The following is a 26111-nucleotide window of genomic DNA, read 5'->3' on the forward strand; positions in this document are numbered from 1 at the left end:
TTGTTCAGCTGATTGAAGACAACTTTTTCAATGATCTTGCCTATGAAAGGAAGATTTGAGATCGGTTTATAGTTGCTTAATTTGGTCTTATCCAGATTGCTCTTTTTCAAGAGGGGCTTGACAACTGCAGTTTTCAGGGAGTTTGGAAAACTCCCAGAGAGAAGTGAGGAGTTTATCACTTCTAGGAGATCTGCTTCCAAACAGTTGAACACACTTTTGAAAAAAAATGTGGGAAGTGCATCAAGGGCGCAGGTTGATGTTTTAAGATGCTGTACGGTTTCTTCCAAAATGTTGCCATCAATTTCTTTGAAATCAGAAATAGTAACTACTTTCTCAGGTTGTGGTTTGATTTGTCTGACCCCAGCACAACTCAAGGATGTGCTGATCACCTTTCTGATATTATTGATTTTTCAGAGAAGAAAGAAGCAAACTCACTGCACTTGCTGTCTGAAAGCATTTCACTGGGAATCTGGCTTGGGGGTTTGTCAGTCTCTCTACAGTCGCAAAAAGAGTGCGTGTGTTGTTTAAGTTGCTGTTTATAATATTCGAGAAGAAAGTTTGTCTAGCCTTGCCTAGTTCCATATTAAAAGCATGGATGCTGTCTTTGTAGATGTTATAATGGACTACAAGTTTTGTCTTCCGCCACATGCGCTGTGCTTTTCTGCATTGTCTTTTCATATTTTGCACTGCTGTTGAGTTTCTCCAAGGTGCTTACATGGTACTCAGAATGGCATGTTGGTCAACAATAAAAAAAAAGGAAAAAACACAGTCTCACTAAACAAAACTAAAAAAATCCAAGAAAGAGAGGTTTGTCAAGTCAAGTCAAGTCAAGTGGTTTTTACTGTCGTTTCAACCATATACAGTTAGTACAGTACACAGCAAAACGAGACAACGTTCCTCCAGGACCATGGTGCTACATAAAAACAACAAAGGACCAACACAGGACCACATGAGACAACACAACGAAATAAAATACCTATATAAAAAAAACTACATATACCTATATAAAGTGCACGTGCAAACATGTGCAAAAAGTACAGGACAGTACAACAAATTACTGACAATGAACAGGACAATAGACAGTGCAGCGCCGACCAGTACTCAGTAGTTCAAAAAGATGACAGTTTCTAAAAATGTAAACATAACATACTATGAGATAATGTTCTATGCACATAGCAGTTTTTGAGGTAGCAGACAGTTATAAAGTGACAGTAATTAAAGTGCAACTCAGGACACGTGTGTGTCAAACCAGTCTCTGAGTATTGAGGAGTCTAATGGCTTGGGGGAAGAAGCTGTTACACAGTCTGGCCGTGAGGGCCCGAATGCTTCGGTACCTCTTGCCAGACGGGAGGAGGGTAAAGAGTTTGTGTGAGGGGTATGTGGGGTCGTCCACAATGCTGGTTGCTTTGCGGATACAGTGTTTTTTGTAAATGTCTTTGATGGAGGGAAGAGAGACCCCAATGATCTTCTCAGCTGTCCTCACTATCCTCTGCAGGGCTTTGCGGTCCGAAATGGTGCAAGTCCCAAACCAGGCAGTGATGCAGCTGCTCAGGATGCTCTCAATAGTCCCTCTATAGAATGTAGTGAGGATGGGGGTTGGGAGATGTGCTTTCCTCAGCCTTCGAAGAAAGTAGAGATGCTGCTGGGCTTTCTTGGTGATAGAGCTGGTGTTGAGGGACCAGGTGAGGTTCTCCGCCAAGTGAACACCAAGGAATTTGGTGCTTTTGATGATCTCCACAGAGGAGCCGTCGATGTTCAGCGGAGTGTGTTCACCTTGTGCTCTCCTAAAGTCAACAACCATCTCTTTTGTTTTGTCGACATTCAGGGACAGGTTGTTGGCTCTACACCAGTTCGTCAGCCGCTGCACCTCCTCTCTGTATGCTGATTCGTTGTTCTTGCTGATGAGACCCACCACGGTCGTGTCATCGGCGAACTTGATGATGTGATTCGAGCTGTGCATTGCTGCACAGTCGTGAGTCAGCAGAGTGAACAGCAGTGGACTGAGCACACAGCCCTGGGGGCCCCAGTGCTCAGTGTGGTGGTGGTGGAGATGCTGTTCCCGATCCGGACTGACTGAGGTCTCCCAGTCAGGAAGTCCAGGATCCAGTTGCAGAGGGAGGTGTCCAGGCCCAGCAGGTTCAGCTTTCCAATCAGGTGCTGGGGAATGATGGTGTTGAATGCTGAGCTGAAATCTATGAACAGCATTCGAACGTATGAGTCCTTATTGTCTAGGTGGGTGAGGGCCAGATGGAGGGTTGTGGTGATGGCATCGTCCGTTGAACGGTTTGAACGATACGCAAACTGCAGTGGGTCTAGTGAGGGGGCAGCTGGGTCTTAATCTGCCTCATGACGAGCCTCTCGAAGCACTTCATGATGATGGGTGTAAGTGCGACGGGACGGTAGTCGTTGAGGCAGGACACTGAAGACTTCTTTGGCATGGGGATGATGGTGGTGGCCTTGAAGCACGTTGGAACAACGGCGCTGCTCAGAGAGATGTTGAAGATGTCGGTAAGAACATCTGCTAGCTGGTCTGCACATCCTCTGAGCACTCTGCCAGGAATGTTGTCTGGTCCAGCAGCCTTCTGTGGGTTGACTCTACGTAGAGTTTTCCTCACATCTGCCGCGGTAAGACAGAGCACCTGGTTGTTGGGAGGAGGGGTGGACTTCCTCGCCATCACGTCGTTCTGCACTTCAAACCGAGCGTAGAAGTCGTTCAGGGCATCTGGAAGGGAGGCATCTTTGTCACAGGCAACTGATGTTGTCCTGTAGTTGGTGATGGCCTGGATGCCCTGCCACATGCGCCGCGTGTCACCGCTGTCCTGGAAGTGACTGTGGATTCTCTGGGCGTGTGCGCGCTTTGCCTCTCTGATTGCCCGTGACAGTTTGGCCCTAGCTGTTCTTAGGGCTGCCTTATCGCCTGCTCTGAAGGCGGAGTCTCGGACCTCAGCAGCGTGCGCACCTCCGCAGTCATCCACGGCTTCTGGTTGGAGCGTGTGGTGATGGTCTTGGAGAAAGTGACATCATCAATGCACTTGCTGATGTAGCTGGTCACTGATGCTGTGTATTCCTCCAAGTTGGTAGAATCGCCATATGTTGCAGCCTCCTGAACATGTGCCAGTCAGTACACTCAAAACAGTCCTGAAGAGCAGAGATGGCTCCTGCTGGCCAGGTTTTCACCTGCTTCTGAAGCGGTTTTGTGCGTCTGACGAGCGGTCTGTATGCTGGAATTAACATAACAGAGATGTGGTCTGAGTAGCCGAGGTGGGGCGGGGCTCCGCCCGGTACACGCCTGGGATGTTTGTGTAAACAAGATCAAGCGCGTTCAGCCCTCTCGTTGCAAAGTCCACATACTGATGGAATTTAGGGAGCACTGTCTTGAGATTTGCATGGTTGAAATCTCCGGCGACAATTAACAGTCCGTCGGGGTGAGCGTTCTGCAGTTCAGCTCATAGCCCCATACAGTTCACAGAGCGCTTCCTTAGCGTTAGCGCTGGGGGAATGTAAACTCCGGTTATGCAAACAGTGGTGAATTACCGTGGTAGATAAAAAGGTCTGCATCTAACAGTCACAAGCTCCAACAGCGATGAACAGTAACTAGAGACTAGCATAGAGTTCTTGCACCATTCCGTGTTGATGTAAACACACAAGCCACCACCGCGAGTCTTACCGCAGAGAGCTGTATTTCTGTCGGCACGAAACGAGGCGAGCCCGTCTAGCTGAATGGCGGCATCCGGAACTCTGTCGCTGAGCCACGTCTCCGTGAAAACAAAGACGCAGCAGTCTCTAAACTCACGCTGCGTAGCCTGCTGGAGTCGGATATAGTCCAGTTTATTGTCCAGGGAGCAAACATTTGAGAGCAGGATAGACGGGACAGCCGGCCGGCTAGGGTTTGTTTTTAGCCTAGCATTGACCATTCTTTTCTATACTCTGTTTATGGAAACCACTCCAATTTGAAATCTATATCTTCTCAGGGTTCCTCTAGACAGTGTGCAAAGTTTGAAGTCTGAATGAGTTTAAGTGCTAAATTGGCAGACTTTTAAGTGAAAAGTAAAGTTATTTTTCTAGAATATTTTTCCTGATTTTTTTAAAGTACTTGTCCTTCACTGATCAATTTTTTTTTTCAATATATTGTTCATGAGGGCTCAATGAACAAGCATTCGAAGACTCTAGGTGTTTGCACCACATTTAAGGGTATTTTCACTGTCACACAGAAAGATCCCCGCTGCAATGTATGTAATGGCCACCAAATACATGGTCTGTGGACACATTTGTATGCTAATTATACATATCAATAAGTTACATAAACGGGTTCTACTGATATGCATAAGTACCCTTAAGTGGTTACATTCACAATTAATTATATTAAATATTAAACCTCATATTAAAAAATCTCTAAGTCATTCAGGAATATCCCAGATGCAATGTATGAAATGGCAACCAAATACATGCTTTATGGACAGTCCTTTTTTAAACAAATTATACAAAAATATTAAATGTTGGTTAGAAGAATGGCTCTATGGAGCACACTGAGTGCCATACACATGGTTTAATCAATCAAGTTGAATGTCAAGACTAATAAAATGTGTATAAGTCAAATGTCCACCAACCTTATTGTATACTCCTATATATATATAAATATATATATAATATTGTATACATTGCAGATGGGATCTCCATATCTCAGCATTGGGACCACTTAGAGAGCTGAACTCCTGTGCTTGCCTTGACCGTCCCTGTTCATGTTTTGAATATCAAGAAGATTGGAGAAAACTGAAAAAAATAAACTGTCTGAGATTTTAGCACATTTGCACAGTCCAATTCTCAATCTATTGGACCTTAAAAAATATGTCCACCATCCATATATTTTTGATCATTTAAATATATTGGAGATGGGATTGTCCCTCATACAATGTATTTACATTATCAAAAATTCATGGTTGGTGGACATCCATTTTAAAGGTAAAAGATCAAAATATTGACTAAAACATATTCATGACTATGTGACTTCGCAGGAAATTAGATTGAACTTGTCATTGCATCTTTTAAAAGAGGAGTGAGATGCATGATAATGGCCAAAGCTGTTCATCTAGTATAAAAAAAAACATTTAAATCCATATAGGCACATGCAGGTTAGTCCTGTGTTAGTCCCCTTTGAATGACTCTCCCATGGCCATAACAGGTCAATCTCTCCTCTTCACCCGTGACTGACTGTCTGAGCACCAGTGGGCAGGGCTAAGGGTTCGAAAAATAGGAGTTGATGTCTTGCTGGAGATGAACTGCCCTTTTAACTACATGTTGAAGTATTTGTTAAAAGTTGTCTGCCAAGAACAACAACATCAATGTAATTCAGCACATGTTGCCCCACGACTTGCTGAGAAACAAGTGACTGAAGAGAATACCATAATTAGCCTCTATAATTTAAAAACTATTCCATTTGAATAAAACTAGGAGGTAAGAATTGAGATAGTAGCCCCCCGAAAGATTGTTATAAATGTTAAAATGTTTTAGTTCATTTTATTTACTCGTTTTAAGGTATTACTCCACAGACACATTTAAATACAGAAAGCTTTTTTTTGGAAAACATTGTTTATTTTTGGTGATGCATATACTAAATTACAAACTGAAATTCTTTCAGTTTTAATTGTAATTGTTCTTTTGAGAGAAAGTCCATACTTGAAATAAATGTCATACTATTTTCTAGGCAAATAAAAATAAACTTTGCTCAATGTGACTACAATGGACAATGATTGTTTTTATGAGTCAGTAGAGAGCATGATTGGCTGAAACCCTTTACCAGGAAGTGCAGTGTTATGGTTTCTCTTCGGTATGTACTCGCTCATGTGATTTAAGGTTTCCTGACCTAATAAAACTCTTTCCACATGATGTGCAATGGTACAGCCTCTCTCTAGTATGCACTCGCTCATGTGATTTCAGGTTTTCCAACCGAACAAAACTTTTCCCACATGAAGTGCAGTGGTATGGCCTCTCTTTACTATGCATTCTCTCATGTGTTTTTCAGGTTTCTTGAACCAGAAAATCTCTTTTCACAATACGAACACTTGTAAGGTTTTTCTCCAGTATGAATTCTCTGGTGCTGTTCTAAGTCACAAGGTCGGTAAAAGGCCTTCCCACACTCAGAGCACACATAAGCTCTCACATCATTATGTTTTATCTGGTGGTCTTTAAAATTCTGCAGAACTGATAAACTCTCTCCACAAAGAGAACACAATTAAGGCTTTTCATTTGGATGAATTTTCCAGTGTGTTTGTAAGACTGACCTTGAAGAAAATATTTTGCCCCATTGATCACAGCTATATGACTTTACTCTAGAGTGCAAGAACAAATGACTTTTGAGAATAGAAGCTTGTGTGAAACGCTTCCCACACTGATGGCATTTGAAAGGCTTCTCTCCAGTGTGAATTCTCATATGCGTAGTAAGACTTGCATTACGTGTAAAAGTACTCCCACACTGATTGCAGGAAAAAGGCTTCTCTCCAGTGTGAATTCTCATGTGTGTAGTAAGACTTGCATTTCGTGTAAAAGTATTCCCACATTGATGGCAGGAGAAAGGCTTCTCTCCAGTGTGACTTCTTATGTGACTCTGAAGGTGACTTTCCTGTGTGAAAGTTGTCTCACACTGATGGCAGGAGAAAGATTTTTTGGCTCTAGTTCTTAGTGTTCTTATTTGTGAGAAATGATTTTTAGTCTGTGAGCCACTAAAAGAGTTTTGTCCAGTTTTGAAACTATAAAGTGCCTGACACGGATGGTGCTCCTCCTCCTTCACATCCTTCAGTTCTTGACTTTCTTCTTTCACGTCCATCAGCTCTAAAATGAAAACAAAAATCGGTCGCTGTTCAATTCAAAGGACAAATATTAAAATTAAGGAAATTAAATTGACCCCAAATATTATATCAGAAAGCTACAGGGGTCAAATAAGGCATTTGTCAATACAATATGTCACTCATTCAAGTGGGAAATAAAAAATAGATACCAAACTAAAATACACACTAAACAAGAGCAAAAGCTCTTTTTCTGTTGTCAAATTGAACAAACATATGTGGATACACCTGCATCACTTTTACACAACAATATATAATTTTTTTAATGCATGGTTTCTAGCAAATGATAGGGCTGTGTTCAAATGATCGATACACAAATATATTGATACGTTCTCCTTTCCAATGCAGCTGCTTACGTATCGATATTATGCAAAACTTTTTTGAGGGTAGTCACATTTATCACAGGATGCAAATTGGCTGTTTTGATCACTTGAGCAGTACTGCCCTACAAAGGCAAAACGCCGTAACATCATGTTTGGTCAAAAATGAGTTAATGTCATTTTTGGGGTATTCAAGACCTCCTTTATCATGTGAATAAATATCGTGAGTCAATTTGATTGTTTTAACGAGAAATTAAAGGGCTATGACAACCGTAACATTCAAAACCATACGAGAAACCACAGCAGAACGCCGTAACAGTTGTTACGGCTCTTAGCCTTTGTTCCGGCACGCTGAATTTGAGTTTAAGGTGTTCTGACTTTGTTTCGCCGGGCATCAAGAGAGATGTTACGGTGCCGCTGTGATGTTACTGTACTCTGGCTTTGTCATACTGTCAAAGATTACCGCTCTTTATTGTCACCAAACCGCGTAACATACACACGCACACATCTTTGAAATAAAGTGTAGACTGCCGACTGCTTGTTTGTATTATTACTCTGTGATAGCGATGTGATAGGGTGATGGTTCAGATCTGTCAATGTCAGTGACAGCCCGGAGCTTGCTAAATTTAATCGGTGTCACGTAAATTAGCGCTAACGTTGACGCTGACACTCGCCTCACATCAGATGCTGAAAACCAAATATTAAATACAGAGGCATCCTACCTTTCCATGCAATCCGATATAACCATAGAAGATATAATCCATAGCAATGCACGTCATCTGCTGTATCCACAATAATCCATACGTGTTTGAGCCATATTTCCTTCTTGCAGGTGTTCACGTCAGATTTTACAGCTCGTTATCGCTAACGTCCGTACAAAGTAGGCTAACCTAAAGAGTAAAAGTAATTCCAACTTTTTTTCGGTATACTCTGTCTATATTATCTCAGAATTAAAAAGTAGTAATCCAAGTCAAGTTCGTTGACTGAGCATCTTGAGCAGTTTGGACTTCAAAGTTTAACCCTTTAACTGTCACCCCTCCCCTTTTTCGCATAGACATGAAAATCACTATCCAAACTTAAATGGTTGTATTTCAAGAATGCTTTGTCATATATACCTATGGACAAGTTGTGTTCCAAATTTTAGGTTGATATCTCAAAAAATTAGCTTTCAGTAAGATTTTATTTAGGCGCAGTAAAAAACTTGGAATGAGCAGTCTCTAATCTCTAATGTATTGGTCTAATGTTTAATTAATTATTACTCTATATCTTGCATTTAAATACATATACCTTTGTATTAAATTATAATTAAATTATCTTTATTGTGAAAATATGTATTGTATTTATCCATACTGTACATACTGTACTGCAAAGTAACTTATCTGTTATACTGTTTAACTGTGTTAGTGTTGCCGCACTATCCTGATCATTATAGCACTAAATAGGAACAACCAAAGGTCTTCTATATAATTTAAAACAAATACCATGATGACTAGACCTTGGTTAGGTGTTCTTATAATGGATGTAAGTATGGTGAACAGCAAGTAAATATTGATTATATGTCAGTTACGGCCTTTTGCCTTTGCATGACTCCTGATTTTTGGCACATGATACAAAGGCAGAGTACATTAACTGCCAAACAAGGGTCAAAGGTCAATTTTGAGCTCAAGATTTTTTGCATACAAACATTTCTTCTGTATAGCAACTATCCATCCATCCATCCATCTTCAACCGCTTATCCGAAGTCGGGTCGCGGGGGCAGCTGCTCCAGCAGGGGGCCCCAAACTTCCCTATCCCGAGCCACATTAACCAGCTCTGACTGGGCGACCCCGAGGCGTTCCCAGGCCAGTGTGGAGATGTAATCTCTCCACCTAGTCCTGGGTCTTCCCCGAGGCCTCCTCCCAGCTGGACGTGCCTGAAACACCTCCCTAGGGAGGCGGCCAGGGGGCATCCTTACCAGATGCCCAAACCACCTCAACTGACTCCTTTCATAGCAAAGGAGCAGCGGCTCTACTCCGAGCTCCTCACGGATGACTGAGCTCCTCACCCTATCTCTAAGGGAGAAGCCCGCCACCCTTCTGAGGAAGCCCATTTCGGCCGCTTGTACTCGCGACCTAGTTCTTTCGGTCATGACCCAACCTTCATGACCATAGGTGAGGGTAGGAACAAAAACTGACCGGTAGATCGAGAGCTTTGCCTTTCGGCTCAGCTCTCTTTTCGTGACAACGGTGCGATAGAGCGAGTGCAATACCGCCCCTGCTGCCCCGACTCTCCGGCCAACCTCCCGCTCCATTGTCCCCTCACTCGTGAACAAGACCCCGAGGTACTTGAACTCCTTCACTTGGGGCAAAACCTCATTCCCTACCTGGAGTACGCACTCCATCGGTTTCCTGCTGAGAACCATGGCCTCAGATTTAGAGGTGCTAATCCTCATCCCAGCTGCTTCACACTCGACTGCCAAGCGATCCAGTGAGAGCTGAAGGTCACGGACCGATGATGACATGAAGACAACATCATCTGCAAAAAGCAGCGATGAGATCCCCAGCCCACCGAACCGCACACCTTCCCCACCCCGACTACGCCTCGATATCCTGTCCATGAATATCACAAACAGGATTTTTGTGATAAACAGTGATTTTAAACAGAGGATAAACAGAGGATTTTTGTGATAAACAGGATTTTTGTGACAAAGCGCAGCCTTGGCGGAGACCAACCCCCACATGGAATGAACTCGACTTTGTGCCGAGGACCCGGACACAGCCCTCACTTTGGACGTACAGGGACTGGATCGCCCTAAGAAAGGACCCCCCCACCCCGTACTCCCGCAGCACTTCCCACAGTCTCTCCCGGGGGACCCGGTCATACGCCTTCTCCAGATCCACAAAACACATGTAGACCGGATGGGCATACTCCCAGGCCCCCTCCAGGATCCTTGCGAGAGTAAAGATCTGGTCCGTCGTTCCACGGCCAGGACGAAAACCGCATTGTTCCTCTTCAATCTGAGGTTCGACAATCGGCCGAACCCTCCTCTCCAGCACCTTGGAGTAAGCTTTACCAGGGAGGCTGAGAAGTGTGATACCCCTGTAGTTGGCACACACTCTCTGATCCCCCTTTTTGAAGAGCGGAACCACCACCCCGTTCTGCCACTCCTTAGGCACTGTCCCAGATTTCCACGCAATGTTGAAGAGGCGTGTCATCCATGACACCCCCTCCACATACAGAGCTTTCAGCATTTCTGGTCGGATCTCATCAATCCCCGGGGCTTTGCCACTGCGGAGTTGTTTGACTCCCTCAGTGACCTCCCCCAGGGAAATAGAATCTGATCCCCCATCATCCTCCGGCTCTGCCTCTACCATAGAGGGCGTGTTGGGATTTAGGAGTTCTTCAAAGTGTTCCTTCCACCGCCCAATAACCTCCTCGGTTGAGGTCAACAGCATCCCATCTTTGCTGTATACAGCTTGAATGGTTCCCCGTTTCCCCCTCCTAAGGTGGCGGACGGTTTTCCAGAAGCACTTTGGTGCGGACTGAAAGTCCTTCTACATGGCTTCTCCGAACTTTTCCCACACCCACTGCTTTGCCTCCCTCACGGCCGAGGCCGCAGCCCTTCGGGCCTGTCGGTACCTTGCAACTGCCTCCGGAGACCTCCGGGACAACAAATCCCGGAAGGCCTCTTTCTTCAGTCGGACGGCTTCCCTGACCACCAGTGTCCACCACGGTGTTCGAGGGTTACCACCCCTTGCGGCACCAAAAACCTTGAGGCTGCAGCTCTCCACCGCGGCTTCGGCAATGGAAGCTTTGAACATTGCCCACTCCGGTTCAATGTCCCCAACATCCACAGGGATGCCTGAAAAGCTCCGCCGGAGGTGTGAGTTGAAGATCTCGCGGACAGGGACCTCCTCCAAACGTTCCCAGTTCACCCGCACTACTCGCTTGGGCTTCCCAGGTCTGTCCAGAGTCTTTCCCCACCCCCTGACCCAACTCACCACCAGATGGTGATCGGTTGACAGCTCTGCCCCTCTCTTTACCCGAGTGTCCAAAACATATGGCCTCAGATCCGACGACACGATTACAAAATCGATCATCGACCTTTGGCCTAGGGTGCTCTGGTACCACGTACACTTATGAGCATCCTTATGTTCGAACATGGTGTTTGTTATAGATAATCCATGACTAGCACAGAAATCCAATAACAAACATCCAATTGAGTTCAGATCAGGGAGGCCGTTCCTCCCAATCACGCCTTTCCAGGTGTCCCTGTAATTTCCCACGTGTGCGTTGAAGTCACCCAGCATCACTATGGAGTCCCCTACTGGGGCCCTATTCAGGACTCCATTCAGGGTCTCCAAGAAGGCCGAATACTCTGAACTGCTGTTCGGTGCATATGCACAGACAACAGTCAGAGTTTTCCCCACAACCCGTGAGGCGTAGGGAGGCGACCCTCTCGGTCCACCGGGTAAACTCCAACGTAGTGGTGCTCAGCCGGGGACTCGTGAGTATCCCCACACCGCCCGTCGCCTCACACCCTGGGAAACTCCAGAGAAGAATAGAGTCCATCCCCTATCCAGGAGTACGGATCCAGAGCCAAAACTGTGCGTCGATGTAAGCCCCACCAGATCCAACTGGTAACGCTCCACCTCCCTCACTAGTTCCGGCTCCTTCCCCCCCAGTGAGGTGACATTCCACGTCCCCAGAGCAAGCCTTTGCTGCCCGGGTCTGGTCCGTCAAGGCCCACGGCCTTCACTGCCGCCCATATGGCAGCGCACCCGACTCCTGCGGTTCCTCCAATGGGTGGTGGGCCCAAGGGATGTAGAGGGGGGTTCCACGTTGCTTCTTCGGGCTGTGCCCGGCTGGGCTCCGTGACAAGCCCGGCCACCAGGCGCTCACCGACGAGCCCTCCATCTGGCAAATGTATAATGGACAAATGCAAGGAATTTAAAGAAATGGACACAAAGGACTCAATGGTGGCTCACCCATCGCACTCACACCTCACCAAACCAAAAGAACAAAGGAAGGAAATGGGGTCTACTTATAGACTTAAACTTGTAACTATGGGTATGGGTGTGGGTGAGCTTGGATGTGTGGATAATGTAGTTTTCGGTAACGTAGTTTAAGATGAAAGGGAATAAGGAAGAGAGAGCACCAAATTCACAACAACGTATGGCTGCCAGAGTAACGAGTAGGCTTTTGACCCATAACTTTTCAATCTACTGAGGTGATGCCACAGCACTGTTGAGTGAATTGTATGTGTCTGTTTTAATAAGTGTCCAGAGATTCTCTCTAAACATGCACAGAACAGAGTTAGACAGGAACAAAGGCACGGGCAAGACAGAAAGTCCATCTATCAAGATCCGACTCAGAATCAGAATGCTATTTTCAGACACGATTGGATATTTGCTAACCAATCATTTTTTTCCATTTCAGTAAGGGGCAGGGCATTTCTAGCTTGTACAGTAAAATGCAGATTGTGCCTGCAGAGCTGGAGCCACCATTAGGTTCACTAAAGTGCACTAAATTTCCTTTGCTGTTAGCCAGCTAAATGTAAAAATATTTATGCATTTAAATACAACTTATTATTAAACTTTGAATATTAAACTTGCTGTTCCCAGAAGGTGGACCAGTTAACTGGTTTGTCCTGTATTTATATCAAATGTACTTTTTTTTTTGCCATTTTACTGATCTCAGTGGTGCCTTCTTTCTCATGATATTTTAAAGTATATTTCCAAGTTGAAAAACCTAATCAATATTACATCTTATTATGTTGATATATAACATCAATATTCTATACTCTGTTGGGTTCAGACAAAAGGTTACAGAACCAACTCATCGCAATAAATCACAAGCTAGACTTACTTCTGTCAAATGGAGTTGATGTTTATAATATATCAATTTTGCCACAGAGTGATGAAATCTCAGATCATTACCTCGTCTCTTGTATACTACGCTTAGCTAAGTTCGCTTAATCTACACCACATTATTGATCAGGTAAAACTACTCTTCAACCACTAAAAATAGCTTCACTAATAATCTTCCAGATCTGTCTCAGATTCTCAGTAAGCCAAACAGTTCAGAAGGACTTGATGTAATCAATCACACACTGTATTTGGATACAGTCTTGTCTCAAACTCTAGATAGTCTGATTAAATAAAAATAAAAGCTCTGCACCATTGTACATTTATCAGACTCAAACTCTTAAGAGAGCAGTTCGGAAAATGGAACGTAAATGGAACAGTGAAAAATTAGAAGTCATTTTGTGGTGCATGGAAGGACAGTGTCAATGCTGAATTCACATCTTGTCTGAATTTCTAATTTTTTAGTTAAGCACCCTAATGAAAATTAACCAAGGTTTTACTATAGAAATATTGTAGTAGCCATGATTGTAATAACAAGGATTGGTTTTCTTAGCAGATATCAAGGTTGATACAATTACTGGTTGATACAAGGTTGATACAATTACTGTAGTAACCATATAGTAACCAAGGTTTTACTAAAGTCATATTTTAGTAGCCATGACTGAAGTAACAATGACTGCTATTATTTTGGCAGAAATAATAGTTTTGATACAATTAACCATGGTTTTACAACAGTAATACTGTAGTTTCCATATAGCAACCATGATTTTACTATAATATTGCAACCATGACAATAACCATGTTAATTTTGTGGTTACTATGATTTTACTACAAATACCATGGTTAAACGAAGGCTACTGTAGTAAAACCATTGTGATTTGTAGTGATGGCAAATCTCTTGAAGCGTTTGTTAGGAAACAAAATACATTTTATACTTTAGATTTGACAGTAATATTTTTTTTATATATAACAAATACTGAACCATACCGAAACCGTGACCTTAAAACTGTGATTCAAACCAAACTGTGAGAATTTTGAACCATTACACTCCTAGAGGATATCCTGCAGGTTCAAAATATATACTTCAATTGGTTCAAAATGCAGCATTTTGAGTGCTGAATAAAACCAAGTAATATGATCATATCAGCCCCATTTATCGTTGCATCATTGGCTATCAATTAAGTTTTGGATTAATTTTAAAATTCTGTTAATTACTTGCAAAGCTTTGAATGGTCTAGGTCCTCAGTAATTAAGCAACCTCCTAGATCCCAAAATTCTGGCCTGTATATAATACCTAGAAAAAATAAATAAAAAAAAACACAAAAGGAGGTAGATAATTTTCCTATTTGGCACCTAAACTATGGAATAGCCTTCCTAGCAGTGTGCGGGACTCAGACACACTCTCTCAGTTTAAGTTTTGTCTAAAGACTTATCTCTTCAGCCAGGCATACTATACACCTAAATAAACTCATAGTTATGATGCTTTTAGTTGGGTCTGCCAGAACCGAAAACACTTCTCATATTCTATAACTCTGCTTTAAAATGATATTATGCTAATATTATTCTATTTGTTTCCCTTTTAGGATTAGGTCCGATATCATGCTCATGTACTCGTAAAAATGCTCATATACAAAAACCGATACCATCTGACATACAAATGTCATTACGTAAACATTCAGCGCACAGATTAAAATCACGTCATGTGCTAGTAATATTATTTAACAGAAAAAGCTGTGATTTAATGAGATAAATAGATCATTTGAATGTGCAGTATTTTAAATGTGAGAGCTTGTGAATGTTTGGAGCCGGTGTTGTGCAGGCAAAGAGACAAAAACTGCTCATACCTTTAGAGATCCTTGGCTCATACACTGAAAACACTATTACAAGCATTTCATGATCTGTTTGTAGCAGATGACAGCAGGCAGAGTGCTAATTCACTTTTTAGCCCATGTCATATACAGACTACATATTTGTTTATTTATATAGTAGCCTTTTGCAGTAAAATTCTGACTTGGCAAACAGAAATGTATCAAAAATTGATGAACTTACTGTCATTGCATGTTTTTGCTGTTATCGGAGGTTCTATTGTGAATCAAACAGTCCAAGAGGGCAATAAAAATGGTTTGACATGAGGCTTTTCTAGTATAAAACATTTTCAGTTCACGTCGGCAGGATGATGTCCACCATCATTAACCTTACTGAAACACTGTTTAAACGTATCCAAATTTGCAAGCTATGACTGTGCAGGCTTTCGTTTTTTACCCCCATTGTATGCACCTGCCCGCAATATGTATATTTATGGGTTTAACAGCATGAATATTGACCATACGTATCAACTGAATGCAATTTATCAATGCATCTACTGAATTATGAAACTTAAATTGTAGCACTCATTTCAATTGAAGAAACTGTCCAACACAAACTGTCTTTCCATGACCTTTTCACCCCATAAGCCATGCCAAGCACTTCTGCTGGAAAAACTATATTAAATGAATGAAGCAGCATTGGGAATAAACTATACTTTGAAGAAATAATCACAAGCATCAAAGAAACATTTTCAATTAAGTGCTTTTCACATCCTGTTTTTCTCATAATTAGTCAAAACCGTTAGATTCATAGTCATTCAGGAGAAGCGATCTATCTACAGGAGTCTGCAGTTGTATGCAAGTGTAATAATTTAATTGTTTTAACATTGTTAAAGAGTGGTATTCATTGCTAGATCGGTGCTGTTTGTTTACTGTCTTGAACTCGTGTAGCTTAAACGTGTGTCATGGTGTGTGTGCGCTATAATGTTTTGACTTAGTATTCGCTGCTAGATTTTGAGTTGATTATCTAGTGTGTGTAAAACTATCATTGTTTTAGTGTCTGTAAACAGTGCTTCATTGTTTTAGAGTATTATTTATTGCTTAAGTGCAGTATAATTTATTTGCTGTGTACAGAAGTCACGTATGTTCCCACGCTTGGCACCTCGTACAACCCTTCGAGTACGAGTATCGGTTGACCGCATGACTAGCTTTGTTGTGCTAAATAGCATTAAGGCGTGGCCTGCTTTTTTCCATTGAACGGCTAATTAAAAATCATGTATAGTTAACTGAATGCTGACACAGAAGCGGTAGCCCTCATGTAAAGCCCTCCTCGTGTGAAGACATTTTGTGTAAAGACCAGTGAGTCTTCATGTGTGAGTCCACTGAGCAAGGACACTGACAAGGCGCCACGCCCCATAGAACTTTTAATACTCTTATTGCAGGCCTCCCTGCATGTGCTATTAGACCTCTGCAAATGATCCAGAATGCAGCAGCATGTCTGGTCTTTAATGAACCAAAGAGAGTGCATGTTGCACCACTCTTTGTCTCTCTTCACTGGCTGCCGGTTGATGCACGTATTAAATTCAAGGCTCTGATGCTGGCATACAAAACAGTCACTTGGTCTGCTACAGCATACCTAAAATTTCTGCAGAACTACACGCCCACCAGAAGACTACGGTAGGGTAAGGAACATCGCCTTGTCGTACCAACACAAAGAGGCACCAAAACACTTCCCAGGACTTTCAGTTTCATCATACCAACGGATTTACACAAATTTGTTTCATGAATGAGGCCCGTTTTGCAAGCCAGATTTTATTTGATTGGTACCGTGTAACGTGTGTCCAAAGATGAGAACCATGCACTCCATTTGCATTTTATAATGTCTCTCTTAACAACCTTTCTATTATTTACAGCCAGTTGCTGATCAAAAAGTAAAAAAGAAACATTAATTTTAATCACACATTGCACGGATGAGGTCAAATCAAACATGCAACTTCTCATTATGTAATGTGCCGTCCGCTCATTCAACCGTAACATTTGCTCTGAACCGCTGCCAGTCCTCTTAAAGGCACAGTACCATTTTAGTACTTGTAAATCATACAAATGATGCATATAAACCAACATGAAGCAAAAAGTAGTAATGTTGTAAGTGTAATAAATGTGCACATATATAAATATTCAAAGGTGCAATCAGTCAGGCAGTCATACATATAGTACTTTTGATACAGGAACAATTAAATGTTATATGCGAAATTCTATTTTCATTATTAGGTTTCATCCTTGAGAATATTTTGTATCAAACAAATGTATGAAAGTTCAAACAGTGCATCATTATTATAAATGCAATTTCATGACATCATATTAATGGATACAATGTGACATTTTAAAATTTTTAAAAAGCTAAAATGTGCACCAGGATTGACAGCAGCTTTCTTTGATGCAAGTGGAAACAGCATTACGCTTTCAATCCCAATGGTGAAGTGATTAATGACCTCCTGCTTTATTACTTTATCTTCGTGAACAAGACAATAATAAATAATGAAGTATGGACACCAACCTCTTTGTTCCTCAGTATCTTCATTTTTCATGACATTTGAACTGCATGATTCTGGATAACTCATGTCCTCACTCTCTTCTTTAATAAACATCATTTTACAATGTTTTATCCTGCAGATCTCAGTTGAAACACCTGGAGTTATTCCTGTTCGTGTTCAAACAAGTCTTCGTTTAGGATGATGAGAATATTTACGACATTTATAAACATGAATCCTATCCTCGAATAATATAGAAACAAACAAACAAACAAACAAACAAACAACAATGCCAGAAGTTTTTGTAGGTTTATGGTCCCTGCAAACGTGTGTTAAAAATCAGCTAATATGGAAACTTTAGTGCATTTATTTCACTCGTTGCTCCATTTATTTGTTTAAAAGTGAATGTTTATCAGACTTCTGCAAATCTCTCATAGCGCCGCCATGTTTACGTGACGTCATACAACAGCAACGCGGAGGGGACATTCTGAACCGCTTTTCTTGTGTTTGTTATTCAGTACGTGATTTGTTGTGATAAATAAAGCATTTAAACATCTGAACTGTTTCTTGTGGGGAAACGCTTAACGTGGCTACTACAACAGGAGTTCGAGAATAAATCAGAATCACCTTTAATGCCAAGTATGCTTACACATACAAGTAATTTGTCTTGGTGACAGAACCTTCCAGTGCACAAACAATACAAAAGGAGAATACAAATAAGTGAATAGAAAATATAGAGTATAAAAATGCATAAGACAAAATAGCATATACAAATACATATATGTTACACACCGATCAGCCTCAACATTAAAACCACCAGCCTAATATTTTGTAGGTTCCCATTGTGCCGCCAAAAGAGCACCAACCCGCATATCAGAACAGCATTCTGAGATTATATTCTTCTCAACACAATTGTACAGAGCTGTTATCTGAGTTACAGTGGACTTTGTCAGTTTAAACCAGTCTGGCCTTTCTCTGTTGACCTCTCTCATCAACGAGGCATTTCCATTCGCATAATATTGTAGAATAATCATTTTTTAGATGGTATAATAATCATTCTTAGATATCAAAATACTTATATGAGTTTCTAGGCCTTTGTGTGAGCCAGGAGAGAGCATATGAGGTTACTAAAAGTGTTGATGCTGCAGAGAACACAAAGAATGGTATACAACCTTGAAATACAGGATGTACTTCTTTAATCAGTTATTATATGAATGGTGTCTTGTATTCTTGCAGCTGGTGTTTTGCTGTTTCTGTTAATTAGTAGTATTCTGACATATATCTTTGGTGTATTTCCTTTATGCTGACATGTATCTCTAAAATATATGGTGTATCTCATTAAAATACAGGATGCACTTCTTACGAAAACACTTTTAATAAGTTAGATATCTCTTATATGATATGTTTCTGGCATGGTGTTTTACCCTGTTGAGTTAAATATCTTTGGAGCTTGTATTTTCTTTCATTAATCAAATGATACTGTGTATGAACAAACAAGGCCGCCTCATTATGAGGGTACACTGAAATGTAGGGCAAAGGTAAAAGGTATGTGATGGGGACATGGCTGTTTGTATCATACACAGGTGTTTCTAAAATTGATGAACTTTTATCATGAACTATGACTTATGTCAAAAATAAGTGGAGTTACCAGTTGATGTATGTTTTTTTTAAAATAATTAGATGAGGGATTTTCCACCAATATTTAATTAGTGAGGAAAATAGAACATATTGGTGGCGAAGGAAAGAGACAAGAGCAATTATTCTATTGGTCAGAGATAATGGGCAAGAAGATAACAAAAAGGTATATAACTGAGAACTCAGGAGGATAGAGTCAGAACATTCAGCTGATTGGTCTCTTGTTTGTTGGTGATCAATAAACTACAACTTTGGCATCTGGAACTCAAGACTCTGAAAGTTTTCTTCAACTTAGAGAAACTCTTCGCAATATTCCACGACATATCGTTGGCGCCCAACTTGTGGGGCTGGCATTGAGGTCAAGGGGGCAGAGGTCGCTGGTGGGACGGCTTGCACGAATCGCACAGAAACACCGGCGCCAGAAACTGAGGTAAGCATCTTTGCTTAAGGTGTTTTTGTGTGATCTGTGGTAGCGGGTCCCAGTAAGTGGCTTCCCTAAGACTTTTGCCAGTCCGAACATAGGATAATTCGAACTAATTGGCTAAAATAGAGAGAGTTCCAGATTTCAAAAATGGGGGGTGGGGTTGTTTAAGTTAGTATATTAAAGAAGGTAGAAAAAGCCTGGGGGTGAGTCGAGAAGCGACGGCGCGTGAAAATTCCCGGTTAGGTGCATTTATTCAAGGTTTTGCCAGAAGAGTGGCTGAAAATCCTGTACAGGTGAAAATCCTAACACGGGTGGAGAAGTGAAAATTCACGCAAAATTCCTCCAGGTGTTAGATTAAGTTATTTATTGCAGTGTTTGATGGAACCCGGACTGTGCAGAAAACGGGGAATTGTTGAACTATGTGCATGTTTGAGATAATGAATAATGTGTATAACTAACTATGTTGTTGGTGCATGTGCTTTCATACTACTAACCGCATTGTCTATGTGTTTTCTCAAATGCATGGTCACAGTGCTGATGATGTGTTGTGTGCAAGCGCAGAATAATACAGAGAATCAGGTGCACCAAGCAAGTAACATGAACTAAAAGTAAGGGTAAATTGGGAAACTAAAATGAAGAAAATAATTGTAGAAAAAGATGTGAAAACACCTGATCCTCTGTCTCCCGGACCTGCCTTCACTCACTGGGTGGCTGAATGGCCGGCACTGTGAGTGAGGGGAGGGGGAGATTGGGATAGAAAAGAAATAGATTAATTGGGGAATAAAAAGAAGGAAAATGTTTTCCATTTACAGTGAACAAAACTAAAGAGAAAATGCAGAGACCCATGAAATTTGTGAGATGCGAAGACCGACGGGGACCTGAAGAGTGGGAACGAAAATTGGAAAAGACATTGATAGAGTCAAAGGGCATACGTGATCATTTTTGGAGGGAAACAGAGTATGTAGATTACACGGGACAGAAAAGACAATTGACACTAGATAAAAAGAAGGCACTGTTGAGAGGTTTGATTAGGATAGTAAATTTACCAGAATTAGAACAAGAATGGCCTTTTGTAGATTGGTTGGAAGTCACAATGGAGAACTTGTACCTTGGAACCTTTTTAACAGGCATAGAAAGACTTTGCCAGGCAGGATAGAAGTAAGAAGGTCAGTTAAACAAGTGCAAATCCCTTATCTCAGCACCGAAGTGGCCCATTATTGGGAAACGCTAGAGAGGCCAGTGGGACAAGGTGTCACAATTTTGAAAAATGTAAGCTTAGAGATATTCAACAGAGTCAGAAATGTATACAGGGAAAGTAAAGTAATATTAGCTTTTGAGTAATATCACAGTGTCCTATTATGATGAAGGGACAGTATGACTGCTATGTGCCATGGGCCAACCATGATCTTGAAGGATTACTGGCAGCCCTCCCTGACATATATGAAGGAGCAGGAAGGTGGATTAGAGATGTTGAAGAGCGAGCAGTAGGAACTCAACTGGCCCTGGGAGACATTAAAGCACTTCTTGCAAGATGCATTGGAGGAGGCAAAATGGCAGAAATACTCGAAAAAGCCAAAGTGGGAAATGCAGCAGATACCACAAAGTATGATGAGATACCATTCAGCAGATGCCGAAATACCATCTGGAAAGCCCTAAGAGAAGAATTTCCCACCAACCTAGACCCAAAATCAATAAAAGGAGAGCCACTGGGAACAACTGAAAACCCGAAAGCCTATATCGAACGAGAGCTAAAGAGATGGAAGCTGGAAATGGAAAAAGATCCAGAAAAGGATCCCTGGATGACAGCTGTGTTCGAACGGCCATAATAGAGGCTATGCCTACACCAGTAAAGGAAAAGCTGGAAGACGTGGTGGGGTTAACTACCAAGACACAGAAAGAGTTCTGTGCCCATGTGGTACATGCAGTGGAACAACACAGACGGAATGAAGAAAAGCTAAAGCAACAAGAGAGGGACATACGTAAGAAACTGGAACAGTTGCAACTGGAGGAACTAACAGGAAACAAGAAAAGAATTCAAGCAGCAGTAAAAGGAAAAGATGCACCAACCTCTGTAATGGCGCCAGTAAATACAGTATTGCAAACTCCGATCGGTGCACAGGCTCAGATGGCCTCAAGTGAAACAGTCACACCTATGGTACCCGGCGTACCACCTGCGCCCATGTATCAACCCGTATCAACAATCCAGGTAGCATCAATGGCTCCTGTACCAGGTGCTCAAAACCAGATACCCATGCAAAGTCAGGTGATGCAACAGCCCATGCCGACTGTGGTACCAAACCAGATACCCATGCAGAATCAGGTGATGCAACAGCCCATGCCGACTGTGATATATCATTTCCCCGATCAAATGAATAGAAGATGGAATCGACAGTATCAAGGGGGAAGAGGAAGAGGACGAGGAAGACAGAATTATAATAATGGCCAAACAAATGCATGTTGGGGGTGTAACCAGGTGGGACACCGAAAAAGCGAATGTCCTATGAACCCCTGGCCACAAACGCACCAGGCAGACACCAATAACTGGCAACAAGACCCTCAGCAGCAGCAGCAACAGCAGCAGGCCCCAGGTCCCGTCAATCCATGGCGCGGACCACCACAAGGTTACTAGGGATGCCCAGAGAATCCTACGGGGAGGGGTCAGCTTCCAATGATATCAACTGATGCTGATCAAGAACCAATAATGAAGGTTAAGATAGAGGGCAAAGTAACACCGGTTATGTTAGATACTGGAGCCACGTTTACGTGTATAAGTCCAAGTTATGCCTCTCACCTCCCCCGGTCTGGAAAATATGTTAAGACAGTAGGATTTTCGGGACAAACGCAGTTAATTCCAATGACGGCTCCAGTAAACATAGAAGTAAAAGGAAAAGCAGTAAACATCCCAATCTTGATATCAGAAAATACACCAGTGAACTTATTGGGAAGAGACGCTATATGTAAAATGAACTTACAGATATGGTGCACTCCAGAAGGAATCTACATTGATGACAGAGGAGTGAAACAAATGACAATGACAAAACAGCCTGACCCTGAACGTCCACAAGCAAACGTATATTGGTTAGGAGATCTAGGAAAAGAAGTGAACAACACAATAGACAAATGGGGAAAATATATTAAGGCACAGTTAGGAGATCCAAATGTGCCTGGAGCAGAGCATCATTGTACATTAATGTATGATGAAACAAGAAACCCAGAATTGGAGGAAAAGTGGCTGAATGGAACAAAACAACAAGAAATCGCCTTGATATCAGAATACATAGTAGTTGGACAGGAGGGAGCAGCACTCAAGATAGAGAATAATGACTTTATAAACAAATGGTTTCAGATACCAGAATCTGTTCCACATGTGACAATCTATGTGAGCAAAGGAAGGGAACAAAAAGACTTAGGACAAATGATGAAAAGGGCAGAGAGGGTACAATGGAAAGGGACAGAGAATCATCTAATCATGGAATCACCAGACAGAACATTTCTAAAGATCATATGTGCTACCCAAATGATAGGAACACCTAAGGTAGTAGTTATTTCACCTACTGAAAAATTAGACTCAAAAATGGTAGAGCTAATGGCAGAAATGGAAAAAGTAGTGCCAGTAAAACTATGGTCACGCCATGACACAGATGTAGGGTTAGTACTATCAGCAAATCCAATCCAGATAAAAGTAAAACCAGGAACCCAACCTCCACGAAAACAGCAGTATCAACTTAAACCAGAGGCAATATTGGGGATTAAAAGTACTATTGAAGGGCTGCTTAAAGCAGGAGTACTAATAGAAACATCAAGCTGTTGTAATACACCTATACTTCCAGTAGCAAAAGCGAATAAAGCAAAGTGGCGATTAGTACATGATTTAAGGGCAGTTAATGAAGTAGTAGAGGATTGGCCTGCGGAAGTACCCAATCCGCACACTCTGCTGACTAATGTTCCCCCTGCTGCTAATTATTTCACTGTGATTGACTTGTGTTCTGCCTTTTTCAGTATTCCTTTAGCAGAGGAAAGCAGACAGCTCTTTGCATTCACCTATCAAGGTAAACAATTCACGTACACACGACTACCACAAGGATTCAAGCACTCACCTCATGTGTTTAATCAGGTATTAAAAACAGACTTAGAGGATCTAAGAATAGACAGCACATTGATCCAGTATGTGGATGACTTATTGATCTGCTCACCAACACTGGAGCAATGTCATCAGGATACTATTAAGGTCCTTACTAAATTGGCAGAGGGGGGTCATAAGGTATCAAAAGAGAAGTTACAGTACTGTTTACCCCAGGTGGAGTATCTAGGACGAATTATTTCACATCAGACTAAAGCAATATCGCCAAGTCAGTTGGAGGGTATAAGTAAAGCGCCGCAACCACAAACAGTGGGGCAAATGATGACCTTTTTAGGGATGACAGGATTTAGTTCAGACTGGATAGAAGACTATGCTATGAAAACAAACCCCCTGCGAGAGCTAATGAAGCAAACAGGACAGCAGAATCTTAGAAGTAGGCTAACCTGGGGTGCAGATGCACTGGTAGCTTTTGAATCACTGAAAAAGGAACTGCAAACAGCACCTGCACTAGCAAGCCCAGACTACACTAAGCCGTTTCATTTGTATGTAGCAAATAGAAAAAGTGGTTATGCATCAGCAGTGCTGATGCAGGAACTGTGTAGTGGAAGGAGAAAACAACCCATAGCATATTATAGCACAAAATTGGACAGTGTAGCCCAAGGATACCCACCATGCTATCAGGGATTAGCGGCAGTTTATTTTGCGTACGAAAAAGCCTCCACAATAACTATGGGATATCCAGTGGTGATCTACACTCACCATACGATAATAGAGCTAATAGAAAATGGAAAATTTGTACTAACACAGGCAAGATGTTTAGCATATTCAACACTGCTGACATACCCAGATGTAACTATAAAGAGATGTACCACTGTGAATCCAGCAAACTATATTCCCTTGGAGGATGAAGGAACACCACACGATTGTGTGATAAATTCGTTAGCATTCACACGGTTGAGGCCTGACCTGGAATCAATACCAATGGTTGAGGCAGAAATAGAATATTTTGTTGATGGATCTTGTTTTAAGGACCATTTGGGAAATCATGCTGGGTTTGCTGTGGTAAAAAAGCAGGGAGATTCTTTTGTGCCAATTGTGGTTCAGCATTGTGAACAGCCATGCTCAGCACAATTGGCAGAATTAAAAGCATTGACCAAAGCCTGTCTACTCGCAAAAGATCAAAAAGTAAATGTATATACAGACTCTGCATATGCGCATGGAGTGTGTCATTTGTTTGGTGCAGTGTGGAAACAGAGAGGGTTCAAAAGAGTGATGGAACACCAATTCAGCATAAAGACCAGATAATCAGATTAATTTCAGCAATGATGAGTCCAAAAGGCTGGCTATAGTCAAATGTCAGGCACACAAAAAAGGCAAGGATTTTGTTATTAGAGGAAATAATGCTGCGGACGAACATGCCCGAGAAGCTTCAGGATGCAAAGTAGCAATAATGGCACCACAAGTGATATTACAGGTCCAGCCAAGTTTGGCAGATATAGCACGGATGCAGCTTCAAGCTGGCCCACCTGAATTAGCACAATGGCAGCAGAGGGGGGCGACAAGGGACGTTAATGGAATATGGAGGTCACATGAGGGGCAGATATTGGCTCCAGTAGCACTTCTAAATATGTTAATTTCTGATGCGCACGGATTTGACCACTGTGCAAGAGGCGAGGTAGTGAGGAAGATAAAACAGCAGGGCTACTGGTCGCCATACTTGCAGGCCTCAGTAGATGAGTTTTTGGCAGGCTGTGAAATTTGTGAAAAACACAATGTCAGGAAAGGCACGACCGCTCCATTAGGTCATATTCCAGCACCAGAGGGCCCGTTCAAACATCTAGTGATGGACTATGTAGATATGATAAAACCAGTCAGAGGCAAAAGATATATGTTAGTAATAATAGACAGATTCAGTAGATGGGTAGAAGCAGTTCCCTCGGCCGACCAGGGAGCACAAACAGTGATTAAATTCCTAACAAGAGAAGTTATCCCAAGGTTTGGAATACCGTCGCAAATTAGCTCGGCATTAGCTCGGATAATGGCTCGGCATTCATTCAGAGGGCAGTTAAAACAGTCATACAGCAGCTGAGAATAAAACAACGACTAGGGTGTGTCTACCATCCGCAGTCTCAGGGGATGGTGGAGAGGGTAAATGGGAATCTTAAGGCAAAGATTGTGAAAATCTGTCAAGAAACAAGACTTAATTGGGTTGATGCGCTTCCGTTGGCATTAATGAAATATCGCATGCAAACAAATAGGATTACTAATCTAACCCCGCATGAGATGCTGACGGGAAGGCCTATGCCAGTGCCTTATCTGAGAGGACCTTATGAGGGTCCATCATTGGAACAACTAGAAATGGAATTGAAAGCATATATGAGACAATTGACGACAATACATGGAAAAATCTGTTTGCAGGAACAGAGAAGAAATCCTAGGCAGGAAGAGAATGCACCTTGTTCAATTGCTCCCGGAGATCTTGTGTACCTGAGAGTGTTTAGAAGAAGGTGGAATGAGCCAAGACGGGAAGGACCTTATGAAGTGGTGCAGGCAACCCCAACAGCAGTAAAGGTGAGAGGAAGTAACACATGGTATCATTTAAATCACTGCACTGAAGTATGTAGGAGAAA

At 42.0% G+C, this 26111-nt stretch overlaps 1 protein-coding gene across 2 annotated transcripts in view; it reads right to left on the bottom strand.

Moving 5' to 3' along the window:
• Positions 1 to 17787, bottom strand: part of LOC127644904 (gastrula zinc finger protein XlCGF49.1-like) — a 43163-nt gene extending 25376 nt beyond the window's left edge. The window contains exons 1-2 of one of the 2 annotated variants that reach the window (XM_052128346.1): positions 17368 to 17787; positions 6279 to 6825 (exon numbers count right to left, since the gene is read on the bottom strand). In XM_052128346.1, coding sequence (XP_051984306.1) covers positions 6279 to 6825; positions 17368 to 17461 — 641 coding nt within the window. In that variant the 5' untranslated portion in view covers positions 17462 to 17787. The remainder of the gene's footprint in view (positions 1 to 6278; positions 6826 to 17367) is intronic. The other variant, XM_052128344.1, reaches the window with a different exon arrangement.
• Positions 17788 to 26111: the final 8324 nt, after the last annotated feature.

The sequence above is a fragment of the Xyrauchen texanus genome, chromosome 6, assembly GCF_025860055.1.
Source record: "Xyrauchen texanus isolate HMW12.3.18 chromosome 6, RBS_HiC_50CHRs, whole genome shotgun sequence".
NCBI classification, from domain to species: domain Eukaryota; kingdom Metazoa; phylum Chordata; class Actinopteri; order Cypriniformes; family Catostomidae; genus Xyrauchen; species Xyrauchen texanus.